Genomic DNA, 20,157 nt, shown 5'->3' on the forward strand with positions numbered 1-20,157 from the left:
CATATATATATATATATATATATATATATATATATATATATATATATATATATATATATATATATATATACACATATACACTGTACATATACATACATGTATGTGTGTATATGTGTATATATATATATATATATATATATATATACACACATATACATACACACACACACATACACATACACACACACACACACACACACACACACATATATATACTGTACATATACATACACATATATGTATGTATATAAACAGTATATATGTGTGTGTGTGTGTGTGTATATATATATATATATATATATATATATATATACATATATACTGTACATATACATACACATATATACTGTACATATACATACATGTATGTGTGTGTATGTATGTGTGTGTATATATATATATATATACTGTACATATATATATATATATATATATATACTGTACATATATATATATATACTGTACATACAGTATATATATATATATATATATATATATGTACATACAGTATATATATATATATATATATATATATATATATATATATATATATATATATATATATATATACTGTACATATACATACACATATATGTATGTATATGTACAGTATATATGTGTGTGTGTGTGTGTGTATATATATATATATATATAATTAGCCAGCCATCTCTGGATTATAGCCAGCCATCTCTGGATTATATAAGGATAAAAATTGTGTTTATTACATGAATAGCTCCATTTCCTCAGACTCTGAAACAATACATAATAAATGCATTTGTTTTGCTATATAAATTCTATGAGCGGTGTATATGATTTTTTTATACTATATTCTCTCACCCTGGTGGATAAAACAGTAGAATGACATAATCGACAAATGCGCAATAGGAAATGTAAAATGTGAGTAGATTTCTTTTTTTTTTTCTGACAAATTTCATTTAGTTCCATTTCCTTCCCACTGCCTCATTTGAGAGCCCATCAGCCAGTCATAAAATGCTTTTTCATTTAGTCTGTGAATTCTTGCACATGCTCAGACCGTGTAAATATAAAAGGACTGTGCACATTTAGATAATGGAAGGGAATTGAAAAGTTGTTTAAAATGTCATGCATCTGAATTATGGAAGATAATTTTGACTTTAGTGTTCCTTTAATGATAAGGCTTCCTGGCTACTGGTTTGTCCTGATACTTTAGTTAAGTGGTTTTTGTGCTTCAAACTTATTACATTACAATTACTACATTTCTGCACCAAAGTGCCCTCACTATGATGTCACAGCTCTAGCATAACAGAAATAGTAAACTACATCAACTATAGGAACTGATGTTTGAATATCTCCTTATAACTAGTATTTTCTTTGTATTGCAGGCGCAGTAAACACACAGTTGTAGCTTACAAAGATGCCATCTATGTGTTTGGTGGAGATAATGGGTATGTCGTATTATAAATCTATATGTTCATTATTATTTACTATAAGTATGAAGTTGCTGAATAATCATTTTTGGAATGATAGCTTTCCATAATATAGTCCAGGGTATAATATAATTTGTAAGCAAGTTAATTTACAGTTCTGCTTTCAAAATAAAGATTCTGTAGTGTTTGCTGTCTTTCATCTTCACAAATCTTTGACAACAAGAATTAGTACTTTAAGGACATTAAAGGTACATTGTACAATAAAATGTGTTTTGTCTTAGTGTTCTACCTACTGCAGAGTATTAAATGCATGGTCAACTATTCCTTCCTGTTTATTTCTGTATTTGAAATAGCATATTTTACTCATTAGAACTAGCACCTAGTCTGCTAATTTTATTTATAGAAAACTATGAATTTATAGGAGCGCCTAATCAAAGGCCAGGTCTGGTATAATTAAAAATACAAATACAATTGTAGGTGGCAATTAGATAACAAATATGTATTAAATTAAAAATTAATACCATATATAGATCTTGGCACATTCAAAAGTTTAATAACACATAGTAATTCAACACAATAATACATGGATCCATGATATACAATTAAAACATGATGGTTAAAATCAAATTTCAATATTAAAAAGGTAATGGGGTTGGAATAGGCACTGGAACAGATGATTACTCCTCTACAGTGTGCACAAGTACATAGATATACAGGTAATAAATAATTACAATACAGATGATAATCGATAAAACTGAGTACAATACAAAAGGTGATCAAATAGATATATACAAAATGGATAAAAAAATGGATAAAAGAAAATAGTTCATCGTGGTAATAGTGATACAATGTCCCTCCTGGGTATAATAAGAAAAGTCAAATAACGAAATAATCCAAAGTCTAAATGTGAAGAATTATTCAAAGCTGAATCCAAATCCAAGTTAGAAAAAAATAAAAAATAATTAGAAAAAAAAATTTTTAGGAAAAAATTGGTGGATTAAGTGAAAAAAAACAAAAAGAAAAAGAGATAATAATAATCCAAACAAAAAACAGAATTTATGTTTACCTGATAAATTTCTTTCTCCAACGGTGTGTCCGGTCCACGGCGTCATCCTTACTTGTGGGATATTCTCTTCCCCAACAGGAAATGGCAAAGAGCCCAGCAAAGCTGGTCACATGATCCCTCCTAGGCTCCGCCTACCCCAGTCATTCGACCGACGTTAAGGAGGAATATTTGCATAGGAGAAACCATATGGTACCGTGGTGACTGTAGTTAAAGAAAATAAAATATCAGACCTGATTAAAAAAAACCAGGGCGGGCCGTGGACCGGACACACCGTTTGAGAAAGAAATTTATCAGGTAAACATAAATTCTGTTTTCTCCAACATAGGTGTGTCCGGTCCACGGCGTCATCCTTACTTGTGGGAACCAATACCAAAGCTTTAGGACACGGATGAAGGGAGGGAGCAAATCAGGTCACCTAAATGGAAGGCACCACGGCTTGCAAAACCTTTCTCCCAAAAATAGCCTCAGAAGAAGCAAAAGTATCAAACTTGTAAAATTTGGTAAAAGTGTGCAGTGAAGACCAAGTCGCTGCCCTACATATCTGATCAACAGAAGCCTCGTTCTTGAAGGCCCATGTGGAAGCCACAGCCCTAGTGGAATGAGCTGTGATTCTTTCGGGAGGCTGCCGTCCGGCAGTCTCGTAAGCCAATCTGATGATGCTTTTAATCCAAAAAGAGAGAGAGGTAGAAGTTGCTTTTTGACCTCTCCTTTTACCTGAATAAACAACAAACAAGGAAGATGTTTGTCTAAAATCCTTTGTAGCATCTAAATAGAATTTTAGAGCGCGAACAACATCCAAATTGTGCAACAAACGTTCCTTCTTTGAAACTGGTTTCGGACACAGAGAAGGTACGATAATCTCCTGGTTAATGTTTTTGTTAGAAACAACTTTTGGAAGAAAACCAGGTTTAGTACGTAAAACCACCTTATCTGCATGGAACACCAGATAAGGAGGAGAACACTGCAGAGCAGATAATTCTGAGACTCTTCTGGCAGAAGAAATCGCAACTAAAAACAAAACTTTCCAAGATAATAACTTAATATCAACGGAATGTAAGGGTTCAAACGGAACCCCCTGAAGAACTGAAAGAACTAAATTGAGACTCCAAGGAGGAGTCAAAGGTTTGTAAACAGGCTTGATTCTAACCAGAGCCTGCACAAAGGCTTGAACATCTGGCACAGCTGCCAGCTTTTTGTGAAGTAATACCGACAAGGCAGAAATCTGTCCCTTCAGGGAACTTGCAGATAATCCTTTTTCCAATCCTTCTTGAAGGAAGGATAGAATCCTAGGAATCTTAACCTTGTCCCAAGGGAATCCTTTAGATTCACACCAACAGATATATTTTTTCCAAATTTTGTGGTAAATCTTTCTAGTCACAGGCTTTCTGGCCTGAACAAGAGTATCGATAACAGAATCTGAGAATCCTCGCTTCGATAAAATCAAGCGTTCAATCTCCAAGCAGTCAGCTGGAGTGAAACCAGATTCGGATGTTCGAACGGACCCTGAACAAGAAGGTCTCGTCTCAAAGGTAGCTTCCAAGGTGGAGCCGATGACATATTCACCAGATCTGCATACCAAGTCCTGCGTGGCCACGCAGGAGCTATCAAGATCACCGACGCCCTCTCCTGCTTGATCCTGGCTATCAGCCTGGGGATGAGAGGAAATGGCGGGAACACATAAGCTAGTTTGAAGGTCCAAGGTGCCACTAGTGCATCCACTAGAGCCGCCTTGGGATCCCTGGATCTGGCCCCGTAGCAAGGAACTTTGAAGTTCTGACGAGAGGCCATCAGATCCATGTCTGGAATGCCCCACAGGTGAGTGACTTGGGCAAAGATTTCCGGATGGAGTTCCCACTCCCCCGGATGCAATGTCTGCCGACTCAGAAAATCCGCTTCCCAATTTTCCACTCCTGGGATGTGGATAGCAGACAGGTGGCAGGAGTGAGACTCCGCCCAAAGAATTATTTTGGTTACTTCTTCCATCGCTAGGGAACTCCTTGTTCCCCCCTGATGGTTGATGTACGCAACAGTCGTCATGTTGTCTGATTGAAACCGTATGAACCTGGTCCTCGCAAGCTGGGGCCAGGCCTGGAGAGCATTGAATATCGCTCTCAGTTCCAGAATATTTATCGGTAGAAGAGATTCTTCCCGAGACCAAAGACCCTGAGCTTTCAGGGATCCCCAGACCGCGCCCCAGCCTATCAGACTGGCGTCGGTCGTGACAATGACCCACTCTGGTCTGTGGAACATCATCCCTTGAGACAGATTGTCCAGGGACAGCCACCAACGGAGTGAGTCTCTGGTCTTCTGATTTACTTGTATCTTCGGAGACAAGTCTGTATAGTCCCCATTCCACTGACTGAGCATGCACAGTTGTAATGGTCTTAGATGAATGCGCGCAAAAGGAACTATGTCCATCGCCGCCACCATCAACCCGATCACTTCCATGCACTGAGCTATGGAAGGAAGAGGAACGGAATGAAGTATCCGACAAGAGTCCAGAAGCTTTGTTTTTCTGGCCTCTGTTAGAAAGATCCTCATTTCTAAGGAGTCTATAATTGTTCCCAAGAAGGGAACCCTTGTTGACGGGGATAGAGAACTCTTTTCCACGTTCACTTTCCAGCCGTGAGATCTGAGAAAGGCCAGGACAATGTCCGTGTGAGCCTTTGCTTGAGGAAGGGACGACGCTTGAATCAGAATGTCGTCCAGGTAAGGTACTACTGCAATGCCCCTTGGTCTTAGCACCGCTAGAAGGGACCCTAGTACCTTTGTGAAAATCCTTGGAGCAGTGGCTAATCCGAAAGGAAGCGCCACGAACTGGTAATGTTTGTCCAGGAATGCAAACCTTAGGAACCGATGATGTTCCTTGTGGATAGGAATATGTAGATACGCATCCTTTAAATCCACCGTGGTCATGAATTGACCTTCCTGGATGGAAGGAAGGATAGTTCGGATGGTTTCCATCTTGAACGATGGGACCTTGAGAAATTTGTTTAAGATCTTGAGATCTAGGATTGGTCTGAACGTTCCCTCTTTTTTGGGAACTATGAACAGATTGGAGTAGAACCCCATCCCCTGTTCTCTTAATGGAACAGGATGAATCACTCCCATTTTTAACAGGTCTTCTACACAATGTAAGAACGCCTGTCTTTTTATGTGGTCTGAAGACAACTGCGACCTGTGGAACCTCCCCCTTGGGGGAAGTCCCTTGAATTCCAGAAGATAACCCTGGGAGACTATTTCTAGCGCCCAAGGATCCAGAACATCTCTTGCCCAAGCCTGAGCGAAGAGAGAGAGTCTGCCCCCCACCAGATCCGGTCCCGGATCGGGGGCCAATATTTCATGCTGTCTTGGTAGCAGTGGCAGGTTTCTTGGCCTGCTTTCCCTTGTTCCAGCCTTGCATTGGTCTCCAAGCTGGCTTGGCCTGAGAAGTATTACCCTCTTGCTTAGAGGACGTAGCACCTTGGGCTGGTCCGTTTTTACGAAAGGGACGAAAATTAGGTCTATTTTTTGCCTTGAAAGGCCGATCCTGAGGAAGGGCGTGGCCCTTACCCCCAGTGATATCAGAGATAATCTCTTTCAAGTCAGGACCAAACAACGTTTTCCCCTTGAAAGGAATGTTTAGTAGCTTGTTCTTGGAAGACGCATCAGCCGACCAAGATTTCAACCAAAGCGCTCTGCGCGCCACAATAGCAAACCCAGAGTTCTTAGCCGCTAACTTAGCCAATTGCAAAGAGGCGTCTAGAGTGAAAGAATTAGCCAATTTGAGAGCATTGATTCTGTCCATAATCTCCTCATAAGGAGGAGAGTCACTATCGAGCACCTTAAGCAGTTCATCAAACCAGAAATATGCGGCAGTAGTGACAGGGACAATGCATGAAATGGGTTGTAGAAGGTAACCCTGCTGAACAAACATCTTTTTAAGCAAACCTTCTAATTTTTTATCCATAGGATCTTTGAAAGCACAACTATCCTCTATGGGAATAGTGGTGCGTTTGTTTAAAGTAGAAACCGCTCCCTCGACCTTGGGGACTGACTGCCATAAGTCCTTTCTGGGGTCGACCATAGGAAACAATTTTTTAAATATGGGGGGAGGGACGAAAGGAATACCGGGCCTTTCCCATTCTTTATTAACAATGTCCGCCACCCGCTTGGGTATAGGAAAAGCTTCTGGGAGCCCCGGCACCTCTAGGAACTTGTCCATTTTACATAGTTTCTCTGGGATGACTAAATTTTCACAATCATCCAGAGTGGATAATACCTCCTTAAGCAAAATGCGGAGATGTTCCAATTTAAATTTAAATGTAATCACATCAGATTCAGCCTGCTGAGAAATGTTCCCTAAATCAGTAATTTCTCCCTCAGACAAAACCTCCCTGGCCCCCTCAGATTGGGTTAGGGGCCCTTCAGAGATATTAATATCAGCGTCGTCATGCTCTTCAGTAACTAAAACAGAGCAGCCACGCTTACGCTGACAAGGGTTCATTTTGGCTAAAATGTTTTTGACAGAATTATCCATTACAGCCGTTAATTGTTGCATAGTAAGGAGTATTGGCGCGCTAGATGTACTAGGGGCCTCCTGAGTGGGCAAGACTCGTGTAGACGAAGGAGGGAATGATGCAGTACCATGCTTACTCCCCTCACTTGAGGAATCATCTTGGGCATCATTGTCATTATCACATAAATCACATTTATTTAAATGAATAGGAATTCTGGCTTCCCCACATTCAGAACACAGTCTATCTGGTAGTTCAGACATGTTAAACAGGCATAAACTTGAACAGAAAGTACAACAAACGTTTTAAAATAAAACCGTTACTGTCACTTTAAATTTTAAACTGAACACACTTTATTACTGCAATTGCGAAAAAACATGAAGGAATTGTTCAAAATTCACCAAATTTTCACCACAGCGTCTTAAAGCTTTGAAAATATTGCACACCAATTTTGGAAGCTTTAACCCTTAAAATAACGGAACCGGAGCCGTTTTAAGCTTTAAACCCCTTTACAGTCCCTGGTATCTGCTTTGCTGAGACCCAACCAAACCCAAAGGGGAATACGATACCAAATGACGCCTTCAGAAGTCTTTTATAAGTATCAGAGCTCCTCTCACATGCGACTGCATGCCATGCCTCTCAAAAACAAGTGCGCAACACCGGCGCGAAAATGAGACTCTGCCTATGCTTTGGGAAAGCCCCTAAAGAATAAGGTGTCTAAAACAGTGCCTGCCGATATTATTATATCAAAATACCCATAAAAAATGATTCCTCAAGGCTAAATATGTGTTAATAATCAATCGATTTAGCCCAGAAAAAGTCTACAGTTTAAATAAGCCCTTGTGAAGCCCTTATTTACAATCGTAATAAACATGGCTTACCGGATCCCATAGGGAAAATGACAGCTTCCAGCATTACATCGTCTTGTTAGAATGTGTCATACCTCAAGCAGTAAGAGACTGCACACTGTTCCCCCAACTGAAGTTAATTGCTCTCAACAGTCCTGTGTGGAACAGCCATGGATTTTAGTTACGGTTGCTAAAATCATTTTCCTCATACAAACAGAATTCTTCATCTCTTTTCTGTTTCTGAGTAAATAGTACGTACCAGCACTATTTGAAAATAACAAACTCTTGATTGAATAATGAAAAACTACAGTTAAACACTAAAAAACTCTAAGCCATCTCCGTGGAGATGTTGCCTGTACAACGGCAAAGAGAATGACTGGGGTAGGCGGAGCCTAGGAGGGATCATGTGACCAGCTTTGCTGGGCTCTTTGCCATTTCCTGTTGGGGAAGAGAATATCCCACAAGTAAGGATGACGCCGTGGACCGGACACACCTATGTTGGAGAAATAAGGGGTGTTGCAATATCAACAGTGATTAATCCAAGCTAAAAAACAAGTGAAAAAAATTGTGATAGTGATCCAAAATTAAAAAATTGGTAGTAGAAAAGCAAGAATCTCCAAATCCTGTGGAAAAAGGAAAATATACAACATAGAGCAGTACCGTTTTACAGATAGCTAGTAATTGAAATATATCTCACCATATATGCCAACGCGTTTCGGCCCACCTATAGGGCCTTTCTCAAGACTCATTAATTTTATTTCTATGGTGTATTAACAAATTATCTGTTTGCAAACAATTACATACACTCTAGCCGGTCAAATAGACCATTGGGAACACTTCCTTATTTGTATTTGGACAATTTTCACTGAATTGATATTGCTGATACTGTGAATAGATTTTTCTTTGCATAAATGTTATGTAGATGATCCTTTTATATAGCCTATACAGTTTTTTTTTTTTTGTTTTTTTTAAATGTATAGTTTTGCTTATTTTTAAATAACATTGTAATGATTTTCAGACTTTTAACCAAGCCCCAAAGTTTTAGATGTATACTGATGTCTACAGACTCCAGCTTACTCCTGTTTGTATAAAGGGTCTTTTCATATGCAGGGGAAGGGTCTGCTCATTTTGCTTTCAAGCCCATTTCAGTGGGTGTCCCAGCCTAACCTCATCAACAGTGCTAAATTGGGAGCTTCTAAGTATGTTTTAAATCGTTTTATACTAGTTTTGTATATCCCTACCTGTGCATATTATTCTTTATAGGTGTCTACTACATGCAGTTATATGAAAATTGGTGTATACCTTCCCTTTTTAATCGACCATTATAGTGATAAAATGAAATGTTCTAATTCATTGGTGTCATTTTATCACTAGCAATGCGTAAAGTGCTTAAACACATAGTTAAAGTATCAATGTGGATCGCAAAGCAGATTCTGTGGCTGATCTAACCAACCGAGCTGAGCAACTAGCACTGCCGATTGGATCAGCAGTAGCTTCCGCGCGGGACCGGTGTTCTGTCGAAACATCAAAACCGTTGGCATGTGGAACCACGTCACTTCCGGAGACGTGGTTTCTCTCAATCCGACGTGTTGCGCATGCACAACTCCCACAGTTTAAACATACTAGGGTATCCTAGCATGAATACCGCGCATGCGCACATTGCCGGTCAGATTTTGCAACTAGGTCGCCGGTCTGAATGTGGAACAGCTGATCTGACCTTCCATCACTGTTCTGTATGGGACACAGCCACTACAGGGAAAAGCTTGCAGATTTAATTAAAGTTAAGACACTTTACCTGTCAGGCAGGGTAAGAAAGAGAGACGGGTTCAGGGAAGCAGGGTAATAAAAAAAAAGAAAAAAGGGGTTCAGGTACGTAGAAGGATAAAGAGGGGGTAGACAGGTAAAGTGTCTTACCTTCAATTAACCCCTTAATGGCCACAATGTACCCTGTATGTACGTTAAGGGTTTTTTCCGGACATAATAGCATAAGTCTAGCAAGAACACGCTATTAATGCCCTCCCTCCAGCAGGCTTTGTGGAATAGAGACAATCAAGTCCCAAAAAAAGGCCAGTGACATACAGGGTACGTAGCTGGTCCTTAAGGGGTTAAATCTGCAAGCCTTTCCCTGTAGTGGCTATGTCCCATAGAGAACAGTGACGGAAGGTCAGATCATGGGCACTCAGTGGTTCCACACGACGGGCCTAGTTTCAAAATCTGACGGGCAATGTGCGCATGTGCTGTATTCCCACTAGGAATTCCTAGTATGTTTGAGCTGGGGGAATTGCGCATGTGCAACCCATCAGATTGAGAGGAACCACGTCTCTGGAAGTGACGTGGTTCCCCATTCCGACGGGTTTGATGTTTTGACAGAACACTGGCAGTGCTCTGCAAGTTCCAAGCTGTACATTAATTATGTGTTTAACCCCTTTGTGGGGGTTAAACACCTATCTTTGCCATGTCACTTGTGATAAAATGACATACTGTAACTAATTAGAGCATTTTATTATATCACAAATATAGCCCTTTAAATACCTCTCTTGTGTAAGATTGTGCTTGTCACATGCACCCTAGAGTCCAAAAAGCAAATTCTGTTAACTGGAAAGGGTGTAATTCAAATAGCTGGTTTAGGCAGTTTGCAGCATTTTAAAAAGCTAAGTTTTTGGCCTCTCTAGGAACCATAGTGCAAAGCATATTTTTTCAGAAAAGCAGGAGTTTTTTTATATCCATTTAAGGTTCTATCCTTAGACCTTTTCAACAAGTAAACACCTAGGGTAAAATATTGGTCTCTTCCTGTCTAGCTTTGGTTGCTTTCATGAAAGGGTAATGGTGTGTTAAGTGTTTTTTTGGTGTGACTGCCATTTGTAACATATAATAATTGCAACACATTGTGTGTTTTAAAGCTTCAAATGAAAATGTATTCATAAGATATGTTTTACTTGAAATGTGTAATATTTGTTGTAAAAACCACAACATAAAGTACCTTGAATATTGCTAACAAGATAAATAAAATCTCTTTTTGTGTGTGTCAGAAAGAACATGCTAAATGATCTGCTGAGATTTGACGTGAAAGACTGTTCCTGGTGCAGGTAAATAAACAATTTCCTGTCTGTCGCTCCTTCTCTAATCTGTTCTATAGAGTAATTATGTCTCGGTAATATACTGCCAGAACATTAACTTATTACCATTACTATATAATATATTGTTGTTGTTGTCTGTTTAACGGAATTTGAAACCCAACCTTTTTTCTTTCATTATTTAGATAAAGCATTCAATTTTAAAAAAAACTTTGATTTCTATTATCAATTTGTATTCGATCTCTTTGTATCTTTTGTTGAGAAGCAAGGACGTATGCTTAAGAGCTGGCCCTTTTCTGGAGCACTATATGGCAGCAGATTTGCAGGACCACTAGATGGCAGCACTATTTCCTGCCATGTAGTTTTCCAGATGCCTACCTCTTCAACACAGAGCATCATGGGAACGAAGCAAATTTGATAATGGAAGCAAATTGGACATTTTTTTTAAGATGGTATGTTCTGTCTGAATCACAAAATATTTTTTTGTTTTTCATATCCTTTAAATGTTTGATGTTTATTGGGATTCTTGAATACACTGTCTTCGTCGAATCACTACAACTCTTCTTAAAGGGGTATAGAACATGAGCATTTTCTGTTGTGGATATAAAACAGCATTTAAGGGTTAAATAGATATATCTTGCAACTGTCAATCTTGAAATGGTTTTGTTTCATCTAGCTAATTGGGAGATGTTTTTTGGAGCATTTGTGACCATTTCTCGTTAGAGGAAATATTTTCAAACAAAGTAAATATAAAAAAAAGAATATTTTTACCCACTATGCTTCAGAGGAAAGTAAACATTATAGGTTAAAAAAAACTGTTTTGGTCCAAGAATACCTTGATTTTATTTTGTTGACTTTTTCCTTTTAAAAGGTCAAAGTGACCTTTTTTATACAATAGATCATTCAGTACATTTTATTTTCATTATCAGGGCTTTTACTACAGGAAGTCCCCCAGCACCAAGATATCACCACTCTGCAGTGGTCTATGGGAGCAGTATGTTTGTATTCGGTAAGTAAATCTGTGTTTCTAGTATAGATCATATTTTATTTAAAGAATAGCCTAGTAAGAGCTTTCTCTGTTACCTAGACCAGTGAGTACTGTGTGTGTTGCTTTAGTTTCTCTAACAGATATTCATTTGTCCTGATCCCTGTTTCATAAAAAAAATTGTAACATTGTTATCAAAAACCAAATTAAAATTATGTAAATGTAAGAAACTTTGTACAAGCACAAAGTATCCTGAGCATTTTTAATCCTATGAAATATTTAATTATGCATAGAAAAAAGAAAACTTTGCACTGTATCTTTTCCCCCCTTATGTTTTCTGTAAATAATTTTGAAAACTTTTTTTCTCCAACATAGGTGTGTCCGGTCCACGGCGTCATCCTTACTTGTGGGATATTCTCTTCCCCAACAGGAAATGGCAAAGAGCCCAGCAAAGCTGGTCACATGATCCCTCCTAGGCTCCGCCTACCCCAGTCATTCTCTTTGCCGTTGTACAGGCAACATCTCCACGGAGATGGCTTAGAGTTTTTTAGTGTTTAACTGTAGTTTTTATTATTCAATCAAGAGTTTGTTATTTTGAAATAGTGCTGGTATGTACTATTTACTCAGAAACAGAAAAGAGATGAAGATTTCTGTTTGTATGAGGAAAATGATTTTAGCAAGAATTCCTATTCATTTAAATAAATGTGATTTATGTGACAATGAATAATAATATCGGCAGGCACTGTTTTAGACACCTTATTCTTTAGGGGCTTTCCCAAAGCATAGGCAGAGCCTCATTTTCGCGCCGGTGTTGCGCACTTGTTTTTGAGAGGCATGGCATGCAGTCGCATGTGAGAGGAGCTCTGATACTTAGAAAAGACTTTCTGAAGGCGTCATTTGGTATCGTATTCCCCTTGGGGCTTGGTTGGGTCTCAGCAAAGCAGATACCAGGGACTGTAAAGGGGTTAAAGTTCAAAACGGCTCTGTGTTCAGTTTAAAATTTAAAGTGACAGTAACGGTTTTATTTTAAAACGTTTTTTGTACTTGTTATCAAGTTTATGCCTGTTTAACATGTCTGAACTACCAGATAGACTGTGTTCTGAATGTGGGCAATGATGCCCAAGATGATTCCTCAAGTGAGGGGAGTAAGCATGGTACTGCATCATTCCCTCCTTCGTCTACACGAGTCTTGCCCACTCAGGAGGCCCCTAGTACATCTAGCGCGCCAATACTCCTTACTATGCAACAATTAACGGCTGTAATGGATAATTCTGTCAAAAGCATTTTAGCCAAAATGAACACTTATCAGCGTAAGCGCGACTGCTCTGTTTTAGATACTGAAGAGCATGACGACGCTGATATTAATATTTCTGAAGGGCCCCTAACTCAGTCTGATGGGGCCAGGGAGGTTTTGTCTGAGGGAGAAATTACTGATTCAGGGAACATTTCTCAACAAGCTGAACCTGATGTGATTGCATTTAAATTTAAGTTGGAACATCTCCGCATTCTGCTTAAGGAGGTATTATCCACTCTGGATGATTGTGACAAGTTGGTCATCCCAGAGAAACTATGTAAAATGGACAAGTTCCTAGAGGTGCCGGGGCTCCCAGAAGCTTTTCCTATACCCAAGCGGGTGGCGGACATTGTTAATAAAGAATGGGAAAGGCCCGGTATTCCTTTCGTCCCTCCCCCCATATTTAAAAAATTGTTTCCTATGGTCGACCCCAGAAAGGACTTATGGCAGACAGTCCCCAAGGTCGAGGGAGCGGTTTCCACTTTAAACAAACGCACCACTATACCCATAGAGGATAGTTGTGCTTTCAAAGATCCTATGGATAAAAAATTAGAAGGTTTGCTTAAAAAGATGTTTGTTCAGCAGGGTTACCTTCTACAACCAATTTCATGCATTGTCCCTGTCGCTACAGCCGCATGTTTCTGGTTCGATGAGCTGATAAAGGCGGTCGACAGTGATTCTCCTCCTTATGAGGAGATTATGGACAGAATCAATGCTCTCAAATTGGCTAATTCTTTCACCCTAGACGCCACTTTGCAATTGGCTAGGTTAGCGGCTAAGAATTCTGGGTTTGCTATTGTGGCGCGCAGAGCGCTTTGGTTGAAATCTTGGTCGGCTGATGCGTCTTCCAAGAACAAGCTACTTAACATTCCTTTCAAGGGGAAAACGCTGTTTGGCCCTGACTTGAAAGAGATTATCTCGGATATCACTGGGGGTAAGGGCCACGCCCTTCCTCAGGATCGGCCTTTCAAGGCAAAAAATAAACCTAATTTTCGTCCCTTTCGTAGAAATGGACCAGCCCAAAGTGCTACGTCCTCTAAGCAAGAGGGTAATACTTCTCAAGCCAAGCCAGCTTGGAGACCAATGCAAGGCTGGAACAAGGGAAAGCAGGCCAAGAAACCTGCCACTGCTACCAAGACAGCATGAAATGTTGGCCCCCGATCCGGGACCGGATCTGGTGGGGGGCAGACTCTCTCTCTTCGCTCAGGCTTGGGCAAGAGATGTTCTGGATCCTTGGGCGCTAGAAATAGTCTCCCAAGGTTATCTTCTGGAATTCAAGGGACTTCCCCCAAGGGGGAGGTTCCACAGGTCTCAGTTGTCTTCAGACCACATAAAAAGACAGGCATTTTTACATTGTGTAGAAGACCTGTTAAAAATGGGAGTGATTCATCCCGTTCCATTAAGAGAACAAGGGATGGGGTTCTACTCCAATCTGTTTATAGTTCCCAAAAAAGAGGGAACGTTCAGACCAATCTTAGATCTCAAGATCTTAAACAAGTTTCTCAAGGTTCCATCGTTCAAGATGGAAACCATTCGAACTATTCTTCCTTCCATCCAGGAAGGTCAATTCATGACCACGGTGGATTTAAAGGATGCGTATCTACATATTCCTATCCACAAGGAACATCATCGGTTCCTGAGGTTCGCATTCCTGGACAAACATTACCAGTTCGTGGCGCTTCCTTTCGGATTAGCCACTGCTCCAAGGATTTTCACAAAGGTACTAGGGTCCCTTCTAGCAGTGCTAAGACCAAGGGGCATTGCTGTAGTACCTTACTTGGACGACATTCTGATTCAAGCGTCGTCCCTTCCTCAAGCAAAGGCTCACACGGACATTGTCCTGGCCTTTCTCAGATCTCACGGATGGAAAGTGAACGTGGAAAAGAGTTCTCTATCTCCGTCAACAAGGGTTCCCTTCTTGGGAACAATAATAGACTCCTTAGAAATGAGGATTTTTCTGACAGAGGCCAGAAAAACAAAACTTCTAGACTCTTGTCGGATACTCCATTCCGTTCCTCTTCCTTCCATAGCTCAGTGCATGGAAGTGATCGGGTTGATGGTAGCGGCAATGGACATAGTTCCTTTTGCACGCATTCATCTAAGACCATTACAACTGTGCATGCTCAGTCAGTGGAATGGGGACTATACAGACTTGTCTCCGAAGATACAAGTAAATCAGAGGACCAGAGACTCACTCCGTTGGTGGCTGTCCCTGGACAACCTGTCACGAGGGATGACATTCCGCAGACCAGAGTGGGTCATTGTCACGACCGACGCCAGTCTGATGGGCTGGGGCGCGGTCTGGGGATCCCTGAAAGCTCAGGGTCTTTGGTCTCGGGAAGAATCTCTTCTACCGATAAATATTCTGGAACTGAGAGCGATATTCAATGCTCTCAAGGCTTGGCCTCAGCTAGCGAGGGCCAAGTTCATACGGTTTCAATCAGACAACATGACAACTGTTGCGTACATCAACCATCAGGGGGGAACAAGGAGTTCCCTGGCGATGGAAGAAGTGACCAAAATCATTCTATGGGCGGAGTCTCACTCCTGCCACCTGTCTGCTATCCACATCCCAGGAGTGGAAAATTGGGAAGCGGATTTTCTGAGTCGTCAGACATTGCATCCGGGGGAGTGGGAACTCCATCCGGAAATCTTTGCCCAAGTCACTCAGCTGTGGGGCATTCCAGACATGGATCTGATGGCCTCTCGTCAGAACTTCAAAGTTCCTTGCTACGGGTCCAGATCCAGGGATCCCAAGGCGGCTCTAGTGGATGCACTAGTAGCACCTTGGACCTTCAAACTAGCTTTTGTGTTCCCGCCGTTTCCTCTCATCCCCAGGCTGGTAGCCAGGATCAATCAGGAGAGGGCGTCGGTGATCTTGATAGCTCCTGCGTGGCCACGCAGGACTTGGTACGCAGATCTGGTGAATATGTCATCGGCTCCTCCTTGGAAGCTACCTTTGAGACGAGACCTTCTTGTTCAGGGTCCGTTCGAACATCCGAATCTGGTTTCACTCCAGCTGACTGCTTGGAGATTGAACGCTTGATCTTATCGAAGCGAGGATTCTCAGATTCTGTTATCGATACTCTTGTTCAGGCCAGAAAGCCTGTAACTAGAAAGATTTACCACAAAATTTGGAAAAAATATATCTGTTGGTGTGAATCTAAAGGATTCCCTTGGGACAAGGTTAAGATTCCTAGGATTCTATCCTTCCTTCAAGAAGGATTGGAAAAAGGATTATCTGCAAGTTCCCTGAAGGGACAGATTTCTGCCTTGTCTGTGTTACTTCACAAAAAGCTGGCCGCTGTGCCAGATGTTCAAGCCTTTGTTCAGGCTCTGGTTAGAATTAAGCCTGTTTACAAACCTTTGACTCCTCCTTGGAGTCTCAATTTAGTTCTTTCAGTTCTTCAGGGGGTTCCGTTTGAACCCTTGCATTCCGTTGATATTAAGTTATTATCTTGGAAAGTTTTGTTTTTAGTTGTAATTTCTTCTGCTAGAAGAGTTTCAGAATTATCTGCTCTGCAGTGTTCTCCTCCTTATCTGGTGTTCCATGCAGATAAGGTGGTTTTACGTACTAAACCTGGTTTTCTTCCAAAAGTTGTTTCTAACAAAAACATTAACCAGGAGATTATCGTACCTTCTCTGTGTCCGAAACCAGTTTCAAAGAAGGAACGTTTGTTGCACAATTTGGATGTTGTTCGCGCTCTAAAATTCTATTTAGATGCTACAAAGGATTTTAGACAAACATCTTCCTTGTTTGTTGTTTATTCCGGTAAAAGGAGAGGTCAAAAAGCAACTTCTACCTCTCTCTCTTTTTGGATTAAAAGCATCATCAGATTGGCTTACGAGACTGCCGGACGGCAGCCTCCCGAAAGAATCACAGCTCATTCCACTAGGGCTGTGGCTTCCACATGGGCCTTCAAGAACGAGGCTTCTGTTGATCAGATATGTAGGGCAGCGACTTGGTCTTCACTGCACACTTTTACCAAATTTTACAAGTTTGATACTTTTGCTTCTTCTGAGGCTATTTTTGGGAGAGGTTTTGCAAGCCGTGGTGCCTTCCATTTAGGTGACCTGATTTGCTCCCTCCCTTCATCCGTGTCCTAAAGCTTTGGTATTGGTTCCCACAAGTAAGGATGACGCCGTGGACCGGACACACCTATGTTGGAGAAAACAGAATTTATGTTTACCTGATAAATTACTTTCTCCAACGGTGTGTCCGGTCCACGGCCCGCCCTGGTTTTTTTAATCAGGTCTGATAATTTATTTTCTTTAACTACAGTCACCACGGTACCATATGGTTTCTCCTATGCAAATATTCCTCCTTAACGTCGGTCGAATGACTGGGGTAGGCGGAGCCTAGGAGGGATCATGTGACCAGCTTTGCTGGGCTCTTTGCCATTTCCTGTTGGGGAAGAGAATATCCCACAAGTAAGGATGACGCCGTGGACCGGACACACCGTTGGAGAAAGTAATTTATCAGGTAAACATAAATTCTGTTTTTTTTTCTCAGCACTCCCTCAAAACAGTTTAAAGTGCATATGGCAGACTTAAAAATATGACCTAGCAATATGCTACAGTTATTGCTTGATCAGCACAGAAGTTCATTTATATCTGTCTCTAATTTACTACAGGAAAGGAGATAGGATAAACAATATCTTTCAAAGAGTGTGCCACTGGAGTGTAAAATAATACACATTCTGCTAATACAATCATCATTTTAAATGCTTTTTAACATTTACTTTGTTTTGTAATGGTAAAGCAGTGCTGAACTGCCGATTTTTATATTATGCATATATAAAAAAATATTTGTATGTTCCTTTAAAGGGACAGTTTAGTCAAAATTAAACTTTCGTGATTCAGATAAGGAATGCAATTTTAAACAACTTTCCAATTAACTTTTTATTATCATTAAAATCATTGCATTTTGACTTTTTTTTACAGCTAGACAGCGCTAGTGCATATATAAATAACATGCTCACTCCCGTGAAGTTATTTGAGTCAGCACTAATTGGCTAAAATGCAAGTTTGTCAAAAGAACTAAGATAAGGGGATAGTTTGCAGCAGGTTAGATACAAGGTAATCACATAGGTAACAATTGTAGACTGTCCCTTTAATCTGTTGTATACTAAATCCATTATCTTACAGCATACTTGAAGGTGGTAAAATAGTAATTTCAGAGAAAAACTTAGCGAAATGCTAACAATTCTCCAGTATTTTGGGCATCACTCAATTTAAACAGAAATAGAGCCTTGTGAGGGTTTTTTTTAATATATTTTATTTATTATTATTATAATATTATTTTTTTTTTTTTTTTTTTTTTTTTTATGTAGACAACCAAGTTATTGATCTAGGCCCATTTTGGTATATTTCATGCCACCATTTTGCCGGTAACTTTTTCACAAACTTTGTGTATCTCAATTAAATTATTTACATACCGCTTGTGCAGTCATAAAACAAATGGTTGTAAATGCTTCTCTGGAATCTCTTGTTCAGAATTAGCAGACATGCATGGCTTTTCCATTGGTTTTTGGTAATTTGAAGGCTGCTAATTGCAGCTGCACATCACACTTCTGAAATTCCCAGCAGTGAATGGGTTAATACTTGCTCTAGTATAGAGATTACCCTCCCACCTGACACCTCCCACTCCCTGATCCCTACCTTATAACTCCCAAACAGCTCAGCCCTACACACACTCTCCTCGCCATCCTCTTAGGTACTGTGATACTGTTTGCCAGTAGGCAGTTTAGGGCTTTCCTTTTATTTATTTTGCATAGAAGAGATCACAATTCCCACTAGTATCAGCCAGGTATTGGCAGCTGTTTTTATTTATTATTCTTATGTTGTAGAGTAGGGTCCCTCCTCACCCTCCCCATAATCATTATGTTGAGAACCCCCTATAATTCCTCTTTTTGAGTAGTGATCCATCCCTCTCTCCCTTTAAAACTTATTTGTCGTAGTGTAGGGTCCTGCATCTCCCTCCTCCACTAACGAATGGTCGTTACAGACAGTGACACAAACAGTGTCACTGTCTGTAACAATCTGGCTTCATATAGTAACCGAACACTGATTGTGCTCTGTTACCATATGAAGACAGATGCTGGAATAACCGAAACAGCAAGTCGGACGTATGATCTACGTCATGCGGTATGCTGGGCTTTGTACCGCATGACGTAGTTCCACATCCAATTGGGGTAAATGGTTAAATTGTAGTGATATTTCTTAAAATTAAATATATCCCTTTTTTTGTCGGTAAGGCTTGCAGGGATAACGAGCCTTTTTTTCTTACCACTCCCTTTAAACAACGCTGATATTACGAGTTTTCTACAAGCAGGCGTTGGCCTCAGAAAAGTGAGCGTTGAGCAAAATTTAGCTCCACATCTCACCTCAATACCAGCGCTGCTTACGGTAGCGGTAAGCTGGCAAAACGTGCTTGTGCACGATTTCCCCATAGGAAACAATAGGGCTGAGCTGGGTGAAAAAAAAACTAACACCTGCAAAAAAAGCAGCATTCAGTTCCTAACGCAGCCCCATTGTTTCCTATGGGGAAAGAAAATTTACGTCTGCACCTAACACCCTAACATGAACCCCGAGTCTAAACACCCCTAATCTTACACTTATTAACCCCTAATCTGCCGCCCCCGCTATCGCTGACACCTATATTATAATTATTAACCCCTAATCTGCCGCTCCGGACACCGCCGCCACCTACATTATACTTATGAACCCCTAATCTGCTGCCCCCAACATCGCCGACACCTACATTATATTTATTAACCCCTAATCTGCCGCCGCCAACGTCGCCGCCACTATAATAAAGTTATTAACCCCTAAACCTAAGTCTAACCCTAACCCCCCCTAACTTAAATATAATTAAAATTAAACTAAATTAATTTAACATAATTAAATAAATCATATTTAAAACTAAATACTTCCCGATAAAATAAACCCTAAGCTAGCTACAATATAACTAATAGTTACATTGTAG

General features: G+C 40.3%; 1 protein-coding gene across 2 annotated transcripts in view; it reads left to right on the top strand.

Moving 5' to 3' along the window:
• LZTR1 (leucine zipper like transcription regulator 1) overlaps positions 1-20,157 on the top strand; it is a 130,517-nt gene that overhangs the window by 14,653 nt on the left and 95,707 nt on the right. For both annotated transcript variants that reach the window (XM_053701653.1, XM_053701654.1), the window contains exons 2-4: positions 1,362-1,424; positions 10,846-10,902; positions 11,820-11,899. In XM_053701653.1, the coding sequence (XP_053557628.1) occupies positions 1,362-1,424; positions 10,846-10,902; positions 11,820-11,899 (200 nt within the window). The remainder of the gene's footprint in view (positions 1-1,361; positions 1,425-10,845; positions 10,903-11,819; positions 11,900-20,157) is intronic.

The sequence above is a fragment of the Bombina bombina genome, chromosome 2, assembly GCF_027579735.1.
Source record: "Bombina bombina isolate aBomBom1 chromosome 2, aBomBom1.pri, whole genome shotgun sequence".
Classification (NCBI taxonomy): domain Eukaryota; kingdom Metazoa; phylum Chordata; class Amphibia; order Anura; family Bombinatoridae; genus Bombina; species Bombina bombina.